The sequence below is a fragment of the Canis lupus genome, chromosome 24 (assembly GCF_048164855.1).
Source record: "Canis lupus baileyi chromosome 24, mCanLup2.hap1, whole genome shotgun sequence".
Taxonomy (NCBI): Eukaryota; Metazoa; Chordata; class Mammalia; order Carnivora; family Canidae; genus Canis; species Canis lupus.
Genome location: NC_132861.1, coordinates 39,936,214 through 39,956,802, shown reverse-complemented (window position 1 = coordinate 39,956,802; position 20,589 = coordinate 39,936,214). Strand labels below are relative to the sequence as shown.

The 20,589-nt window shown below is 41.2% G+C and overlaps 1 protein-coding gene across 9 annotated transcripts in view; it reads left to right on the top strand.

Annotated features, from left to right (window-relative positions):
* DOCK10 (dedicator of cytokinesis 10) overlaps window positions 1-20,589 on the top strand; it is a 260,663-nt gene that overhangs the window by 52,503 nt on the left and 187,571 nt on the right. For 5 of the 9 annotated variants that reach the window (XM_072796437.1, XM_072796438.1, XM_072796445.1 and 2 more), the window contains exon 1: window positions 8,989-9,210. The exons of 2 other annotated variants lie outside the window; for them this stretch is intronic. In XM_072796437.1, coding sequence (XP_072652538.1) covers window positions 9,049-9,210 — 162 coding nt within the window. In that variant the 5' untranslated portion in view covers window positions 8,989-9,048. Of the gene's footprint in view, window positions 1-8,988; window positions 9,211-20,589 lie in introns of those variants that run through there. 2 more of the 9 variants (XM_072796443.1, XM_072796440.1) reach the window with 1 other exon arrangement.

Below are 20,589 nucleotides of genomic sequence, written 5' to 3'. Positions count from 1 at the left end.
AGCAAGCTCTGCAGAATGTAAATTCTGTAAATGGTGAGTGAATGAAGACCCCTTATGAGCTATTCCCCTAAGCTTCATAGATTCATGAATTGGGTGCATCTCTTCCTGGCCCTGCAAAAGCCTTTTGTTGTTGTTACTTCTCAGGACTTGGCCGTGATCAGAATAGTTGAGGTTATAAAATGAATGGCCTCTGAGTGAGTGAGGTATTAATATATTATTTCAAATTTGTTTATTCAATGGAAGGGACTGAGAAGGGGTTATGGGAATTGTCTCATGTTATCATGGGAGCTAACTTCAAAGCACAGAGGAGGCATATGCACCGCCCCCGTTCCTCCATCACTCAGGGAACATTGTGTGTCCCTGAGAAGGAAAGAGTCAGGAGACCGACTTTTTTTTTTTTTTTTTTAAATACAATTTGTGGAAAGAGCAGGGAAGAAAGCAACAGTGTCTTAAAATCATTTTCTCCCTAGTGATAGCCAACTGACATGCCCTGAAGATTTACCATGTGTCTCATACTGTGCCAAGCCCTGACATGGACATTAGATCCTCATGAATACTCATCCATTTAACAGAAGAGAAAACTGAGGCTTAACATGTTGCTTAAAGGCACAAAGGTAGTAAGTGGCTCAACTGGGATTTGCACTTGACAGAGGGCTTCCTGGGCCTTGGCCTAGCCCCTGCCCTGAACTTACTTCTATTAAGGATACGAACGGTTTATTCTGACCCAAGAAGAGTTCAATCATACATAAAAGAAATATAAGGTATGATATTAATGGCACATTTAAATGACCCATACATTCTGCAGAAGGCTGCTGATGAGAAGGCTGCCTTAGAGAGCGCAGAAAGAAAGCTTCCTGATGCATCTCAATGTACCAACAAAAGTCATCTGCTTTGGGCTGCACCAGTGCCAAAGGTAGGAAAGAGGATAAAGAGGGACTTGGCAACAGCTCCTGGATTTTTAAAATGGAAGAACAGCATACTTGTTAAGTAATTAATTGCACAACTCAATAAATGTCAGTATGTGGGAAAGATGCTTCCTGCAAGAGGAGGCCACTCTAATTAAGTGAGAATGAAGAGCAAGACGCTGAAAGAAGCGAACCCTTCCAAGCACAGATGTGGGAGAAAGAGGGCATGGGTCACTATCAAAATAGACTCATACCCTACGTTCTGGAGGAGAAGTAGCACCAGGAGAGGCAGAGGTACAAGCTGAGAAAGGCCTGAGGGAGATATCACTGGGTTGTGTTTTCCACTTTTTTAGCTAAGAAAGCACTGATTAATGTCCCCCTCCACCCCCACCCCCGCCCTCTGAGTTTATGTGCCTGAGGGGACTTAGCTATCTGGAAATGATGCAAGGAAAAAGATTCTAACTAATCCCTGCCCTGGAACATGGCCAAGCCCATTGACCTGGTTTTCCTCAGCCTGGGGTGGGGGGGCCAGGGGTACATCTGCAGTTGCCTTTAATCTAATGGGGGTTCTCCTCCTTTGCAGTCACTATCACTTGGGAACAATTGATGAGCCTCTGGAAAATTTACAGAGAAGCCCAACAGGATTCAGATTTTAGTGATGATAGTGATGATGATGATGAGCAGGAAGAGGGAGAAGTTGATTTTTATCACTTCCTATTGATTGATTTATTCATTCCACAACTCACTGAATTCCCGTGTAAAGGGTAAGCTACAGCCTAAGTAGCACATGGGGCTTTCTACCCCCATCTGGGCCTCCAAGTCTCTCTCCATGAGTCTGCATGGATGAACTCTGGTGGTGGAGAAGGTGCAACAAAGATCTTGAGGCAGCCCCTCCTGCCTCCTTGATAGTCACCCCAGAGTCTCATGCCAGCCCAAAACAGCAGGTGGCTGGTTCCCTGTGCTGCAGCGATATGTCCAGGCTGTCAGCCTCCATCAGACTCGAGAATGGGCGGCAGCCGCCTTCCTCTTTGACATAGCCAGGCACAAAGGATATCTTTGGGGTGATGACCTCATTCTTGTTGGACATAAAGTGGCCCCCTTTTCTGGGGGGCATTTTAGTGCTAACCAATGTCTTACATCATGGAAGAGCAGATATTGCATCAAATGTTACAGAGGGACCCAATCGCGTTTCCATATCGCAGCTATAGGCTTTTACAGCCAGTTTGGATAGATGAGTTATTTCTGCCAACGAACACTTCATACGATCAATACGTTAAAAAAAATTTTTTTAATCAAATTCATTACATTTAAAACTGTTTTAAATTCCCATCAAAATGCAATTTAAATGATTACCCCAAAACAATATTCTAAAACAACTAGCAACTCTCTGAAAGTGTCAGCCAGGGAAGCATCACAAATTTTCCTGTGAGAAACATACCGATGCTCCAGGGGGATTTTCCAGGGTTGCCTCACTGCACCGTGCCATGGGCTAAAGATTTTTTCTGGTATTTTCTACCTTTGGAAGACACAAGGTTTACTTGGCACAAATGAGGTATTTGGATTGGTTAAAAAGTCAGACTCGGGAGCCAGACTGGCTAACCTCAAATTCTAGTTCTACCACATGACTGCCTGTGATTCTCTGACCAAGTCATTTAACTTGTCTGTGCCTCAGTTTCCTTAGCTGTAAAATGCAGATGCTCAGAGCGCTACCCTGTAGGATGAGGTGTAGATAAAACAATAATGTAAATATTCATTAGAACTATGCCTGGCATGTAGTAAGTGCTATGGAAGGGCTTGCTTTATTAATAGTATCATTGTCATCATCATCACTATTATTCATTTCATGGTAGGTGCCAGGCATATAGTGAGCCAGGTAAGTACAACCCCAGCTCTTACAGTGAGGGGAGACATCACTTAAAAGTTAAACCCCTGGGTGGCTCAGCGGTTTAGCACCTGCCTTTGGCCCAGGGCTTGATCCTGGAGTCCTGGGATCAAGTCCCACGTCGGGCTCCCTGCATGGAGCCTGCTTCTCCCTCTGCCTGTGTCTCTGCCTTTCTCTCTGTATCTTTCATGAATGAACAAATAAATAAAATCTTTAAAAAAAAGTTAAACCCATCAGAATATAATTTTGGCTTGTGTGTTAGAAAGGAAACCCACAGGACGCAGCAATAAGGATTGAGGTTCAGGGCTGTGAGGCAAGGCTTCTCAAGGCAGTGTTGTGTTTTGTTTTTTAAGATTTTATTTATTTATTCATAAGAGACAGACACAGAGAGAGGCAGAGGCACAGGCAGAGGGAGAAGCAGGCTCCATGCAGGGAGCCTGACGCGGGACTCGATCCTGGGTCTCCAGGATCAGGCCCTGGGCTGAAGGCGGCGCTAAACCGCTGAACCACCCGGGCTGCCCCCACAGTGTCATGTTTAAACTGAGCCTGGAGGCTGAGAGGGAGCAGACTCAGCCTCTATTATGACCTGTAGCAGAGGCAGCAGCACACCTATCCCCTTAATGATCACTACTGGTCAGGCTCTGTATTGATCCTCTCAGTTAAGTGTTAAGCGTAAGGGATTAGCTCCATTTTATTTTATTTTTTTAAGATTTTATTTATTCATGATAGACAGAGAGAGAGAGAGAGAGAGAGGCAGAGACACAGGCAGAGGGAGAAGCAGGCTCCATGCCGGGAGCCCGACATGGGACTCGATCCCGGGACTCCAGGATCACGCCCTGGGCCAAAGGAAGGCGCCAAACCACTGAGCCACCCAGGTATCCCCCAGATTAGCTCCATTTTATAGTGGATACTATTGAGGCTCAGAGAGGTTAAGCGGCTTGCTCACAGTCACACAGCCTCCCCCTGGCAGAGCCTTGACCGCAGCTGCAGTCTGACTCCAGAGCTCATCGTGAGCCTTTCTTCCTTCCACCGGCTGCCTCTTCCACTAGGCTGCCGCCAGGAGGAGGACCATTAGACGTGGAGCATGTTGCTCAGTATGCACGCTGGCAGGGGCTCTATAAATCGACCCAAATATAAGAAGGGATCTCCTTAGTTTGGGTGGCCAGAGTGTTCTGCGTTGTGGCTGTGGGGGCAGGGGAGGAAGAGCGTTCAAGGTCCTCCTCTTCACTTGATCAGATTGACCACTGACCGGTGAGCCCTGAGGTTGACAGGTGGGCCAATGGCAGCCTTTGTTTGGGGGGGTGTGAACCAGGCGGGCAGGCTGGAGACATGCCCCCCTCCACCGACTGATGCCAAATGTTGAAGGTGTTCCTCTGAGGGCCTGACACCCACGCTGGGCATTCTGGGCAGCATTTGCCCTTCTGAGAGCTGCAGTCAGACGCTCTAGGGTTCTGTTCGTGCCAGGGATGGAGGGGGGTGAGGGGGGGGACATGGGGATTCATTACTTCCTCACATCCAGTAACTCCTTTCCTCAAGTTTGGAATTCCTCTTGAGCTCTGCTGAGGACATCAGTTCCTCTTTCCAGAGTTTTCTCCTGCTGTGTATGTTGAAGCTAATCCTTCATTTTTTGGTTATTGATCAGTGTGACCACATTCGCTTTTAATATTTCAGAAATATTTCCAGAAAACTCTCATCTACTGAAAGTGGCCCCTATCCCCGCCTTTTTTCCTCACTCTTGTAATTAATATATTCCCTCTTATACTGCCTTGCTGTCATTTCACTTGGACTTGGGGAAGAAGACAAGGCCACAAACATCCTTCATCCAAACTCTTGAATTTGAAGTCAGGCCACCCGGACTCCAAATATGGTGGAAACCATGTTCTACTGGTCTAGGACATGCAGATGCAATGAGAAGCAGGTCCTAAGTGGCTTCTGAACCTTTCTTTGCATTTGGATGCAGGCAGACAAGTGGGGTTAATTGAGCCTGCAGGGGGAGTTGAGTACCTTTCTATGGGGAGATGACGATTCACTTGAAACTTCATTGTTAGAACGTGGTTTTCTGGGCAAGGCCTTCTACTCCCCAAATCCCAGCCATACATTTCTCTTCATAGGTGAGTTCTCACCATGGCCCTATTCACCTCTTTAACAATGACCGGCCACTCACCGCAGGTTGAACACGAAGCCAGGCAGCATCTGAGGTATCCAAGAAGCAGTAAGACTGACCTTCACTTCCCAGTTAAAGTATTTCCATCTGAGCTTATGTTTGATTTTGTAAGATAACATATTACTATCAGCAAGAGTGACCTTGACATGGGAAGATGGCAGACAATCTCACCCCCTCCAAGTGGATCTGTCACTGAGCATGAGGAGACTCAGAGGTCTCTGGGCATATGGACAGGTCTTTGGGGTGGAAAAACGTGCAGTTCACCTCCACGGGTGCCTAAACACAGTCCAGTTCAACCCAGTCTACATCTCAAGATACATTTAGACATACAGCTCTTGCATAATTTAACAAAGCTGGGAAAGTCCAACACTTTCAATAGGCACCATTTATTTAAATTAAATATGGATTTTCCTTTCCCGTTGTAAAGAGATCTTTGGATGTTTGCTTCCAATGGCAGAAAGATCAACATCCAGAATCAAATGATTCTTACCTAGTCCAAAATATTTTCGAAAAGAGCTCTAAAAATGAAATTCATTTGCCAGGACTTTTTAAAAAGAGATGCGTGGCTGGGTAAGCAGCTCTCCCAGACAAGAGCAAGAGTGATCCTAGTGTTCAGGGATATTTTGGAGATGTTTTTACTTCTGCTCCTTTATTTACTCCTCCTTTTGGTTCTCTTCTCTCTCTCTCTCTCTCTCTCTCTCTCACACACACACATTGTTTACTCTCCAATCCAAAACTACTTACTTTTTCTTCTTACATTTAACTATCTGTCACGTATAACTCTGACATATCAGTAATCCCTCCCTCCCATCTCCCTTCCACTTCCTATCTACATCAAGTCTACTTTATATCTAAGCTATGTGGCCATCTCTGCTTTGAAGCAAGGAAACTTTTCACTATACATGCATTTAAGGTTTCATAAGTACTGAATGAATGAACACATATTTAAAACAACTTATGTGTGTAAATATATATATGATATTTTATGTATGTGTGTGTGTGTGTGTGTGTGCATGCATTTAATAACTCAGAGTGAAATCTAGTTCCCACCACTTCTTTGGAAAATTTAATCTTACAGACATTAGTGACGTTATTTCCTTATTGATGACAATCAGTTAAAAATCTTGCTCGCAGCATTTTATATTTAAGTGACATCTTAGTGAATCATAAAATAAAACCCTGCTAGGAGAAGGAGGTAGATGAGACCAAAGAGCATCTCCAAAAGTTATCAACCAAGTGAGGCCATCCACATTTGATGCTTGACAGCCAAATTAATGATTTGTCTTATTAATACTTCAAATGAAAATAGCAGACATCTGTAAAGGATTTCCACCTTATTTTTAAATATTTCCTGTGTATAGAGGCGCCTGGGTGGCTTAGTCGGTTAAGCATCCGACTCTTGATTTCAGCTCAGGTCATGATCTCAGGGTCCTGAGATCAAGCCTTCCCCTGGGCTCCAAGCTCAGCAGGGAATCTGCTTGTCCCTCCCTCGCTGTCCCTCCCTCCCCTCACATGCATGCATGCACGTTCTCTCTCTCAAATAAATAAATCTTTAAAAGTATATACTTCCTGTGTATAAACATGTATGCTAAGTAAGTATGAGAGAGAGAGTCTAGTTTTCAAGTTCATTTCTGTCTCCTTCCGGCCCACCCCACCCCCTACTTAATTTACTGTGTCAAACTTAGACCTCAGAATTCAACCCCCTTGTGGCAACTCTGCTACCCATTTATAATGTTTCATAAGAAAATGTTGAGCTTATAGGTCTATATTATTCCTTGTTTCTTGTCCTGATGGTCTCTTGTTCATTGGGTAACTGTAGTGCGTATTGAATTCCCAAGAAACTAATTTTCAGAGGTTCCTTTTCTCTGATGATGGAACTTGAAAGACAAAGCAAGACAGAGAAGATTGAAAGTCCCACAGCAGTCCATCAATAATAGGGGTGAGTCCCTCAGAGGCAACAAGGGGATCAATGAAAACAGGACTCTAATAGCTAGAAAGCATTTCATTTGTTTCCCCCAAGACGTTGGCAACTGCCAAAACATGTGATTCCAAAAGCCACCCTAGATGTGAGCCAGATAGAGAGACAGGTGCCTAGATAAGAGTCTGGGACATGGACTACCTCATCCCCGCCAAGCCCATGGTATACTATGGAGGATACCATTTCCACTGCCTACCATAGCTGCTGGAATGATTGAAGACCTCCAGTCTGTGCCTTGATGCATCCAACCTGTTTGTTCCTGGGCAGATGACCAGCCCTAAGGGGACAGACTGGACAGTCTTATGTCATGCAGATGGGTGTCGGTGGGTCATGGCCACACAGGGACACAAGAAGCCTGGAGGAGCAATCCTATCATATTTGGAAAGACATTCACAATCATGGAAGGACACTGTGCTTTTCCTCTGGTGGACACCATATATAGAGAGATACCTATATAGATCTTTTTTTTTTTCAATGCACACAAGCCAGACAGGCTAAATTGTAGTTTCTCTTCAATAAATGTCCAAGTTGTTTGGAGTAAAAATGGTTTAGATTAGCACCCGGGCACTCTGACAAAGGTCCGGAGGGGTTAGGGGACTTGCCAGCACCATTAGCATTTTTTTCTTCTTTTTCCAGCAGCACTAAAATATGTTTGCTCAAAACAGAGGGAGATGGAGAACTACTGGCAGCCAGCACCTCTTAGTAGGAAAAAAAAATGTTTTACGTCTCTGGCAAACGTACCAATTAAATAATGCTGTGTTGTGACAGATCACTGAGCAATTAATGCCTAATTGAGCATCATGCTAGACGCTTCTGTGAAAGCAACTTCACTGGAGCTGGAGTGGCCACACCTCACAGCAAAACAAACCCGACTTCAAACTTCCTGCAGCACCCTTTGCACTGAGGAGCCCAGAAACCAAAGAAAACATTTTTTTTTTTTTACTTTGAATCCCTGAGAGTTACACTGGAAGGATTAGCTTGACGAAAAGATCCCGACATTGGAAATCCTACTGGGGATTTCATACTTTGCTCATTTGTAAGCAAAAGCCATTTGCTGCGAGATATTTTTAGTGCAAGCAGCATCCCCTGTTGCCCTATTCTCTTACAATAGACCATTAGATCTTGAAGCCAGGCCAAGCAGGTCATGTGACTTCGAAGCATCTCTTTGGTTCCCTCCTAAGTGACTAGTCTCGCAGGAGTCAGGGAATACTAGACTCTTAGCTACCGAAGACCCCAATGTCCTTCCCGGAGCCTTGAATTCTTCCTGATAGGATGCGGGGATGCTTTTACAACTGCCTTTTCTAAGAGGTCAGGGCAGCAGAACTCGCCAAGTGACCTCAGTGATGGAGAGATTTTCAGCCCCACCAGCCGCCTATGTAAATATAAAAATGTATTAGGCTGCAGAACTGCGTGTGTGGGAACAGAACAACCACACCATTGAAAGGAACTCGCAGGGCCAACGCTGGTGTCACTCACGTGGGTTTGGCTAACGCGTGCATGCTTTTGATCAGTCGTTTTGATTCAGCGGGCTCCGCATTTCGGATGAGCCAGTTTCATTTCTGGAAGTTCGGAGCTGTGAAAAGTGCAACCCCAGTTACTTAGCAAAATTCCCCTTCGGCAGTGCTCACCTTGACAAAGAAAACAATCATTTTCCCTCTTTATGGGACACTCCTTTTTGCCTTGGAAAAATGTCAAAAAAAATCAAAAAAAAAAAAAAAAAGAAAAATGTCAATGTGGAGTTCGATTTTCAGTTGTTTAGTCTGAAAAAGAGGGATTGAGTGCAGGAGTGAAAAAGAGATATTTTATGCAGAGCTCTGAGGCGAGGATCGAGGAGAATCATTGTAACGAACAGGAAATGTGTTCCTGCAATGAATTGAGAAATAAGTCTCTGGGCAAAATGCTCTAATATTCCCGAGTGTGTTCGGTTTCAGTGGATCAAATCTTTCCCATCTCTGCATCCAAGCTATTTGGCGGCGATCAGATGATCAGAGCTCAAGGAAGTGATTGGAGAGTGAGCTGGCTGCAGCTGCAATGTAGGCTGTTTTCAGGGACAAGGAGCCACTGTTTTTCAAACATAGCATCAACATAGAAGTTATTTTGTAGGCTCCAGGATGCAGCAATGGGCTGCACTGCCAGCATTGTTCTGCTTCAAGCTTTTCGTTCTGTGGTCCAGAGGAGCTGTCCACACATTTGTAGACGACGCCAAGAGGAACCATCCCACGAAATTTTGCCTCTGGAAAGTGACGATGAAATGAGTAGACCCAGAACCCTCATCATCATGGTATGGTATTTGTGGCAAAGCAGCCTCGGTTGTTTGAACTGTTATTATAGAAATGAGGTTGCAATTTAGGGTTTGGGGGTGTTCAGCCTGAGATAAAGAAATGTGTGACCTAGAGTTTACTACTGTGCTTCACAACGTGGGGGAAACGTTTAAAACTACTTCTATCATTCAGAGCTGATTATCTTTCTCTTAGATCTGTCACGAAATGTGCAGTTTATCAGTCTATTTGAAATTCTCTTCTGCCTAGCATTTTGTATGCTGTTATTCACTTTTGTGCAGAGAAAAAAGAGAAAACTTGGGGAGTTTGGTTTAACTCAGTGGATTTTATTTTGTAACTCTAGTTGGAAAGAAGAGCTCCAGACATAGTTTTAGATCACATGTAACCAATCAAGTTGTGTAGATGTTGGTAGTTAAATATCTAGCTTCAAGGCTTTTGGAGTTTTTGTTTCTGACCCGGCTGTGGAAGTGCCTTTACAAAATGCTTAACTTAGGCATAAAATCAGAATAAAGTTTTTGAGAATTTTGTGGAGTGCATGGTGTTTTAGAATGCTATTTCTTGCCATTGGCCACATTACATTTCTGTCTGTGCTTCAGTTATACTAGACAACATTACTGCTTCCTTATGCACCTATTTTATCAGCAAGAATAAAGTAGAAGGTAGCGTCTTTTCTTACTTGAGCTTCAGGGAGAGATCTGCTTAGTCACTGAAATCCCATGTTCGGATGGAGGTGGTGTGCTAAAGTTTCAAAAATTGGGGAGATGTTGCATGGTTTCAGTACAATCGACTTTTTCCTCTTAGATTCCAATGTTCAGATATCAAGGATGTAGTAAATAATGAATGAAAAATACCTGTTACACTACAAGTTTTTAAATGAAAGGCATTTGGTTTGGGCTGTGCCTCTCAGTGATAAAATACTAAGCTAGACCATTCCATGCCAACTTCTTCAACAAATCGATATTTGATTTTCGAAAGGCAATACTGTTCTTGAACTATTGGGCTATGATTTTCTCTAGGAGGAAATACAATGTGGGAATAATTTCATACGTATTATTCCCATAAGTTTTTCACATATTAAATCTAAAGAACTTGAGACTTTCCCCCCCAAGTTTAACTCTTGTTAAGGACAGTAGCATTCCTAGCATTCCATAGTTATGTGTATTACTTATGCCATCTCAATCATTAAACAGCCTTTCCCTTCCCAATTTTACCACTTAGAGTATAATATTTTGCAGGTAGAAATTTTTTTGAAAGATTTTATTTATTTATTTAGGAGAGACACACACAGAGAGAGGCAGAGACACAGGCAGAGGGAGAAGCAGGCTCCATGCAGGGAGCCTGAGACAGGACTGGATCCTGGGACTCCAGGATCATGCCCTGAGCCGAAGGCAGACGCTAAACCACTGAGCCACCCAGGGATCCCCTGGCAGGTAGAAATTTGAAAAAAAAAAAAAAAGATAACAATGCCATATTTTTTCAAAGATCCCTTTAATTTATATGATACCTTTATGGACATTAAATGGAATGATGATGAATTTACTGATGAAGAACCAGGGCTTCAGAAACATTGCATATCTTATTCAAATCACACAGCTACTAAATGCCAGACCCTTGAGTCACATTTAGATCAAGGATTACAAAAGGCAGTATAATTTCCACTCTCTTCATACCTCTAAGGAAATAAGGATAAAACTGAATTTTCATGAGAAGTCTGATGGAAATTTTGGACCACTCAGAATAAGATATGTTCATACAGAATCATTGTGCATCTTGAGAGTTTCCTCTGGGTCACTCCAAATTCATACATTCAACAGCTGTTTATTGGTGGCCCGCTATGGGCCAGCCACTGTTCTATTCATTTGGAATGTACCCATGAACAAATCCATCAAAGATGGATTGCCCTGAGCTGTAAAGTTTTACATTAAGTACATTTTCCAAATTTCGTTTTTATGGAGATGTCGTATTAGTGTTGTGATGTTTTGTATAGAAATTAAGATAAAGAAATGATTCTTTATCTTTTAAGATAGTAGTTCAAAAACTTTAATGTGTTTTCAAATCACCTAGGAATTCTTATGTATGAACCAATCCTTAGGCTCCTGGACCCAAAGACTCTATATAAAAGGCGTGGGGTACAGCCTGGGCATCTGCACTCTTAGCAAACACTTCTAGGTACTTTTGATGGAGGAGCCCCATGGATGACATCCAGAGAAACATGGCTCTGGAAACTGATCATCTACACTCTCTACATCCTGTCCTTCTTTAAACTGATGGGCTAATCATCATCTAACTCTGACTCTAAGCTTCTGAACAAAATTATTTTTTTCTCTCTCACTTTTCTATCACCTGTTAGACATTAAATTTATATATTGCTTGTGTGTGTGTGTGTGTGTGTGTGTGTGTGTGTGTGTGTGTGATGGGTAGGGAGAGGGAGGGGGGAAAGGGAGACGGAGAGAGAGAGAGAGCAAGAAAGAGAGAGATATTACTGACTGTGGAGCCAGAGACTCTAGGTTGGAATCTTGACTTCTTCACTTATCAACTACATGATCTTCACCACACTGTTTAACATTTCTATGCATCTTTTTCTCATCTCTAAGATGAGGGTAATAGCTCCATCTGCCCAGAGCTGTGTTGAGGGTTTAATGAAGTGAAATACATGTTAAGTCCTTACAATCATGTCTAGATATCTCCTTAAAATATTTAATAAGGGGGATGTTCAATGACTGAAAAAGTGACATTTGGGGAAAGACCTAAAGGAGGTGAGGAAGTGAATCATGCCACTCTCTGCAGAGAAATGTCTCAGGCAGAAGGACCAGCCAGGATGAAAATTGCTAATCTGGGAACAAGCTAAGGGTGTAGAGAGGCCAATGTGGCCAAGTGAGCCAAAGAAAAAGTAGTAGAAAGAGAAGGTCATTGCAGCAATGGGGGCAGATCAACGAAGGCCATCATGAAGACTTGGAGGGAGCTTTTTCCAAGAGTGAGAAGAGAAGCCATTAGAGGGAGGAGGCCCAGAAGCCAAGATCCTGGGCCATGGATCCAGAATGTCAGGATTTGACTCCAGTCTCTGCTACATGCTGTGTGATCTTGACACGATTCTCCTCCCTGTGACTTTGTTTCTCCATTGTTAAAATACAGAAAGTAATGGTATATAAAGTGTAAATTTCTTGTGAAAATTCAGTAATACTTGCAAAGAGCTTAGATCAATGCCTGGTGGATAGTAAGTTCTCTATTAGCTGTAAGCTCGTTAATTTGGAGGGCCTTCAGTGGGAGAGTGACAAGATCTATGGCTGCAGAGGGTCCAGGGTTGAACCAGAAAGACCATTAATCCTGAAGTATTACTGTGATCCCAGAAAAAGACCTGAATGGGAGTTGTTGAGGTTGTGAGAAGTGGTTGGATTCAAATACATTTCAAAAGTAGGGCCAATAGGGTTTGCTTACAGATTCAACATAAAGTATGAGAGCAAGAAAAGACTCAGGGATGAATATGCGGTATTTTGATTTTGATTTGGCTTTGTTTGTTTTTTGGCCTTAACAACCAAAGGACTGAGTTGCCATTCAGATGAGGATGACTGCGGGAGAAACTTTGGCAAGAGAATCTAAGTTCACTGTGAGACATGTTAAGTTTGAAGTGCCTGTCAGGTCCATATATGGAGATTTCAAATTGGAAATTTCATATACAAGTCTGAGTTCCAAGGAACAGTCTACAGAGGAGATATAATGCCTGACACAACATAAATACCAATTAAATGATTGATGAATGAATAAATGATCTCTTTTCTAGTTTTCTGTATCACAGTGTGTATTTGCAGTTAGTCATATCTTGAGCTATTCATTGAAATTTTAATTATTTATTTACTAGTCCTATTTTTTTTCTTATCTCACTAGCAGACTGGAAACCCCATATAGGTAGAAACTATGTCTGCTTTATGCCCTGATGGTGCTCAGCTCAATTCCTTTTATAGACTAAAAACTGATTACAAGTGTTATTGATTCTTTGAAATTTTTAAGTAATTGATATCAAGAGCTTCATTGATAAAGCTGTCTACTTAACTCTTCATTGAAATGTCCAGGAGTAAGTTAAAGATGGAGAAAGCTACGACAATAAAATCAAGGTTGTGAATGTTGATACTCTTCAGAAGGCTTTGGCACTTGAGAAGTCAGTATACAAAAGAGTCTCATTCCTGTAGCCCAGGTTCTGAATTCATGCAGAGATAAGCTTTGGGCTGGCATTGGCTGTAGTTTGGCTGTGTAGTCCAAAGTGGAAAGGGAAAGACTTGGTAAATATCAAAATAAACTATTTTAGGTCCTTGGAATTTACAAGGGACACGTAAATCCTAATCTCTGAGACTATTACAATGATTTATTAAAATTCAGTCAAGTTTAACTTTGGGGAAAAAAAGGAGAAATTCTTTCAAAGCTAATTTACCTCTCACTCGAAAATTCTGCTCTGATGAGAGAAGTAACAAATCTTTTCGTCAATTATTTTTTGTAGCTTTCTTTATAACATATTTCATTAAAGGTCTCAGACACTACCTAATTTAACTGATGTAGATCTGCTATCTCCTGGGCAGTTGGCCTCCATTTTAAGGTCTGTTCCCCCTCTGTCTCTCCTGCCCCCCTCCCCTGAAAAATAGTAACTGTCTGGTCACGAACTGGAAGGTAGAATTGACACGAGAGGAGGGCAAGAAGCAAGTGCAGGGCAGGCTGCTGGTCTCTTTCTCTGGCTGTATAATCAGCTACCACAGCAAGAGTCAAAGTTTCAACTCAAAAGTGAAACATTTTTAAAATCCATGAGAATTTTGGAGTATCTCTGAAGTAGTAGAAACCACTCCATTTAAATTTAGGAATGCCAAAGAATTCGTGTATAGACCAAGTCAAACATGGCTTTATCTTTTTTATTTTTTTTAAGATTTGTTTATTTATTTATTCATTCATTCATTCGTTCATTCATGAGAGACATCACGAAAGAGTAGAGACATAGGCAGAGGGAGAAGCAGGCTCCCTTTGAGGACCTCAATGCAGGACTCGATCCCCGGACCCCAGGATCACACCCTGAGCCAAAGGCAGACACTCAACCACTTGAGCCACCTAGGTGCCCCTAACATGGTTTTATCTTTAATTTCGATTAAAGACGGGGGACAATGACATAGCCTCAACTTTGTAGCTAGCAAGTCAGGGATGTAAGATCTCTTCTGTGAGCCAAGGATGTGCACTTATATGATAAACATTTTGGAGCCAGAGAACTTCAGTTATGGCCGGGACACCTGCATTACCAGCCATTCTTTGGTGCTCTGGAATGCCAGGTCCAGGACCCTGATGAACTACAGTACCTGGATCAGATCCTGTCCTCGGTTTGTTTTTGTATGGCCTGTAAACTAAGAATACTTTTCACAGTTGTAAAATTCTGTAAAACAAAACAAAAAAGAAAGAAGACTGTATAGGAGAGACCATAAATGGCCCACAAAGCCTGAAGTCTTTACAGTCTGGCCTTCTGCAGGAAAAGTTTGCTCTGATGAATGATGTGGGCTCAGCCAGATAGGAAACTCGCTGCTTTATTACTTTGACCTCTGCAGTGTATTTGCTCTTCTGCCTAACTACATACAAAGGAACTTGGGTTTTTCCTGGGTGCCTTTTGTTCACCCAAAAGTCTGAAAACTGCTGTGATTCAATGACCAATTTGAGCTTTGGAGTCAGAAGCCTGTGTCAGTATCAAGTCTGTCTCGATATGCTGATTCATTGAGCCAGGTTTATTAAATGGGAAATACTATCTATCCTGTCTGTTGGAAGCACCGGAATGTTTATTTTTATGGAATCATTTTGTAAACTAGTGCATGTCCTACAAAGACGGAGTCTTGTGTGGTAGGCTGGCTAAGTTAGAGCAGCAGAGATCCATGGAAGGTCACTGTGCTGATGAGAGGTCATTATCCTCTGGGTGACTCAGTCAGCAATGTGACCATTTAAATCAGAGTTTTACTGGGGCGCCTGGGTGGCTTTCATTGGTTAAGCCTCTCACTCTTGGTTTCAGCTCAGGCTGTGATCTCAGGATGGTAAGATCGAGCCCCATGTCAGGTTTTGCACTCAGTTTGAAGTCTGCTTGAGATTCTCTCCCTCCCTCTCCCTCTGTTCCTCCCACTTGTGTGTTCTCTCTGTCTCTGTCTCTGTCTTTCAAATCAATCAATCAATCAATCAATCAGGGTTTTACCTTAGTTGTTCCATATCTACCCCACAAGCGGGTATGGTGGCCAGAAGAGAGTGGGTGGGTGTGGACAGAAGAGAGACACCAACGAGGGTCCTGCGAATAAATTCAGGGCACAGAGAAATATATGATGTTCCCTTTTATTTCCTTTTATTTCCAAGGAAATAAAAATAATCTCTCTTCGTATTCTATAACAAATACTCTAATTTAAGAACACTTTATTATCAGAAGGATTTTAATATGTTTGCCCAGTTTCATCTTTTTTAATGGGTACATGAGGAAGAAAAAACTTAACAAATGATTTAAATCCTGAATTAATGTTCTTTATTCATTTTAGTGCAGTTTGAATCTTGAATATAGTAATATAAGGTTCCCCAGGGTAAAGAAGCTTGTATAATGGCATATGATTTTAAATGGTTTGTGCGGATGGAGTAATATGGAGCTTAAAAGCACAGAGAATCTTTAGAAGTTATTTTTCCTTGTGGGTTGTTTTTCAGCTGAATTTCAAAGGTGCAGAAGATGGACAGGTGAATTGAATGGCTTTTCCATAAGAGTTAATTGAATGCGACCAGAGGCCTAGTAGTTAGCAACACAAATCTTTGAGGCCAAGGCTTACCAAATTCAGATTACATCTGGTATTAGCTCATCCAAAGGATCGTGCATCTTTCTAGTTTTCCAAGCGATACAAATTTAGAAATAATATGGAACAGAGAAAAAGCATATGCAATTTAAAGGAATGTTTAAAATGTAAAGCCACCATAGTGGTAAAGAAAAGCAGAAAATCAAATGTCGTGGCATATGCAGAAACTTTCACCAAAAACAATTAGCAAATTCAACTATATAGAGATAGAGAAAGACATAAATGTGTATTAAAAATATAAAGAACATTATACTCTTAGTGGATTTGAGTGTTTTGGGAAAGGCCATAGTTTGAAGATAAGAGCAATAATGCATAGTTACATGATTAGAAAAAGCATAGATTGGACACATCAGTAGTCATAAAAAGTCCCTTAACTTTTAAAAATGATCAAATATTTTTAAAAGCCTGGTTATACCTATTTTTGTTTGTTTCTTTACTTTCCAGAACAGTATATTTAAAGCTTATCCCCAAGTACCAGGCTTTGACATAATAAAATCTCGTGAAGAAGATTTGCATCTTTCGGCAAACCAATTATGAATACGGCATCGTCCCATGCTTCAACCAATTTCCTCTGGATCTTTGGTTTAGTTTCTCAGATTTTGCTTCACTGACCTGATTTACTTACATAGGGACATAAATTTAGGATTTCAAACTTCATTTCCAATAATCTACTTTATCTTGCTGGAATGTATTTCATTCTTAAAGACCATGTTCAACAAATTCAATATGCTCCAGTGAATTTGTCATGGATACGTGGCCTAAACATCAGAAATTCAGTAGACAATTGAGTGACACCTGGCCCTTGGGTTTGACAGGTATGAGCAGCAGCAGACAGTGGCTGCTCTGCTCTCATGGACCTTACAATTTGCTGGTGGAGACAGAAAGGACTGGTGTGTATATAAAACTGTAACCACAATAAATGCTTCAAATGAGAGTTACATTTCTACCTTACAACTTTATCCTTTGACCATCCAACCTTGACAACACAGTCAAGGAAGTTATCCTGTAAAGTGGCAATGGAGCTGGGACTTAAGAAGTGAATAGATGCTAAGAGAAAGAGGATGCCAGGTGCAATCTTGACTTTTATTTTTTTGCCAGGGGTTAAAAGCCAGAGTGCATTTACTCACTGGGTGATCTCAGGATCAATTATTTGCATTCTCTATGCCTTGGCTTTCCATAAAACAGGAATAAAGAGGGTGCCTATCTCTGTTAGTTTCCCATTCCTACTGTAACAAATAACCAAAAACAGTAGCTCAAAGCAACACATTCATAACTTACAGTGCTGAAAGTCAGAAATCCAAAATGGGTCTCATTGGGCTGAAATTGGCACATCTGCATGCCTTTCTGGAGGCTCTAGGGGAGGATCTGTTTGGGGTTTTATTATTTATGTTTTTTTGGCCTTTTGTTTTTTGGCCCTATTCCATCTTCAAAGCTCACAGCAGCATGCTGTCTTCAGACATCTCTCTGACTCTGACTCTGACTCTGGACTCTCTTACCTCCCTCTTTCACTTCCGAAGGACCCTGTGATTGCGCTGGACCCACCTGGATAATCCAGGATACTCTCTCCATCTCAAGGCCAGTGAGTCTGCACTCTTAATTCCATCTGCGGCCTTACTTCACCACTTGCCATGCTAATAACAGACTCCTAGGCCCTGGGGCTTTAGATGTGGACGTCCTTGGCGGGGGAGAGTTATTATTCTGCCTATCATAGTATCTCATAGGATTATTTTAAGAATCTCATGAATGAATACAAATAAAAGACCTGCAGTAGCTCCTGGAACCTGGTAAGGGGTCACTACATTTTAGCTGTTATGATTTCCTTTATTGTTGAAACAAAGAAAAGATCACAAATGTAATCCACTCCAAGGAGTTATTCTAAGAACAAGAATTAAACTGCTAGGAGGAAACCTAATTTGTGCTGCATAGAATGTAGGGAAATGGAAATTTAAGGTTCACTTTTTTCCCAGACCACTGCAAAACTCACTGCATAGACTGTTCACACAAACATATGATTCAAAGAACGTTTGGGTGTGTTTGAGATTTTCTTCTGTGTTATCAACCGATTGCTATTCTTCTGACATTTAACTTTTAGTTTATTCTTGTTTCCTCTTCCATCCTGTATAAAGGAATACTGTATCTTTCCCATTCTCCAAACAATGCCACATTTAAAAATGATAAGGAAAAAGGAAAATATACAAGATCTTAAAATAAATTATTATAATTTAAAACCACTAAAATAATTTTTAAAAAGGAGTACATGAGGTGTTAACTGAGAAAGAGAATGAATTTTAGTTTAAGTTCAATGGAGAGAACTGAAGTTATTAACTTAGAAATGCAGAAGCCTGTATCTTCCTTATCATTTTTTTCTTTCAAGATTTTATTTAAATTCAAGTTAGTTCACCTATAGTGTAGTATGAGTTTTCTTATTTTTCATATTAAAGTTATTACAACGTTTTTAAATGTCGGTAGACTTTTTTGTTACTGACTTATAAACAGTTAAGAAACTTAATGATTCCAAATTATGGAAGCTAGATTCTTTTAGAAATAGATACTCAGTAAGAGGTTTGATGAGGGAATGCATGTAAGCCATATCTTATGAGTCGTAAAGCTTACAAAATAGGAATCCATGAAGTGAGAACAAAATATGGATTTATTCAGTAAGTTATCAGCAGCCCTGCCATTGGTACCTCTCTGCTCTCAGTGGCCTTCTTTGCTTTCATGCACTTTAGGAGAACAGATTGAACATCCTACAGAATATCTTTGACTTCTCCTTTCTGTGTCAGAGAAAGTTAGAATGGAGATAGCGTTCACAAAATAATAGCTCTTTAGCGAGTACTTTCAGCTATTTGTCACGCATTTTGCTAAGAACTTCGAGCCGTTATCTTTCCTTGTTGCCACAACAACCACTGGAGGAAATTATTTTTATTCCTGTGTCACTGAGGAAGATATTAAAGTGGGGCTTTGTGCAATTGAAATATAATGCGAACCACATAATATAAAATTTCCTGGGAGTTGTATTTTAAGAAGAAAAAAAAAAAGAAAGAAAGAAAGAAAGAAAGAAAGAAAGAAAGAAAGAAAGAAAAAGAGAAAGAAAGAATACATTTTATTTAACTTTTTATTTAACTCAATATATTCAGACTTTTATTATTTTGACATACAATCAATATAAAATTATCAATGAGATATTTTATATTGTTTTTATACCGAGTCTTCAGAATTCAGTATATGTTATTGCTTATAATGCGTTCCATTTGGATGCTAAATGTTGATCCCAAGTACTTGTTCAGTGTTTAGATTTCATAAAGTATAGTAGTTGAACAAGTAAATTCACATAGCTCAGTTGTTTAAAAGCTAGTTGGACATTTTCAAATGACTGGATAGAGAGCATCAGTTCTTAAAGTTAAATCAAAATTAATTAAAATTAACTGTCATTAAAAATTCACTTCCTCAGTCATACTAACCACATTTTAAGTACCCAGTAGCAACCTATGGCTAGTGACTGCTGCCTTGGACAGTAAAGGTAAAGTAATTCTGACTTGCCCAAGGTCACTCATCCAGTAAGGATTTTAACTGGGATTTGAACCCAGAGCCATTGCCTGTAGCCAGTATGCCACCTACATCTCTTGAAACACCAGAGTGGTGAGTGGTGCAAGATTTTGCCAGCTTTATCAGGATATGTTCTATTGCTTTTGCATGGGCATTTGTTTCTTTGATTAAAACAAAACTAAAGTACACGCACAAAAAAGTCATTTAATTTCTTTAAAGCATGTAGGGATGGGGCAGTAGAGACCAGGGTATCCAGTAATATGGAGACATGAGGTGAATTAAAAAATTATCTTTTTTCCCTTGAAAATTCTTATTATGTGCATAAATGTCATCCTTACCAAGTTGGCAAATGAATCAAACAAACAAACAAAAATACAAAAGATAAAAATGAAAAGACTACCCAGGCTAGAGATGGAGTCAGAGACCACTCGATTATGGCTCTTGTCAAACCTGTAACTTGCCTGCAGTCCAGACATGCCTCCCTCTTCATCCTCACCCGCCTATCCCCTCCTCTGTGACAGCCTGACCTTGCTCACCTTCCCCCCTGAACCTGCCTGCCCTCCTGTCTCTGGTGACTCTGGTCTGGGATCACGTGCCAGGACATTCTTCTGCTCATTTGTCCAATATTGCAAGCTGGTAGGTCCTTTTTTCAAAATTCAGGGTATTCCCATATAGATTATATAGAATAAAATATTGGGAATTGAGGATTATAGACTTCTTTCCTCACTTGAAAGATGAAACTCAGAGGGGCACCTGGATGGCTCAGTGGTTGGGCGTCTGCCTTTGGCTCAGGACGTGATCCCGGGGTCCTGGGATCAAGTCCCACATCGGGCTCCCTGCATGGAGCCTGCTTGTCCCTCTGCCTATGTCTCTGCCTCTCTCTCTCTCTCTCTCTCTCTCTGTCTCTCATGAATAAATAAATAAAATCTTAAAAAAAAAAAAAGATGAAACTCAGGACCAAAGAGATAAGTTTGCCTCTGTCACTTCTGTAAGAGATGGCAG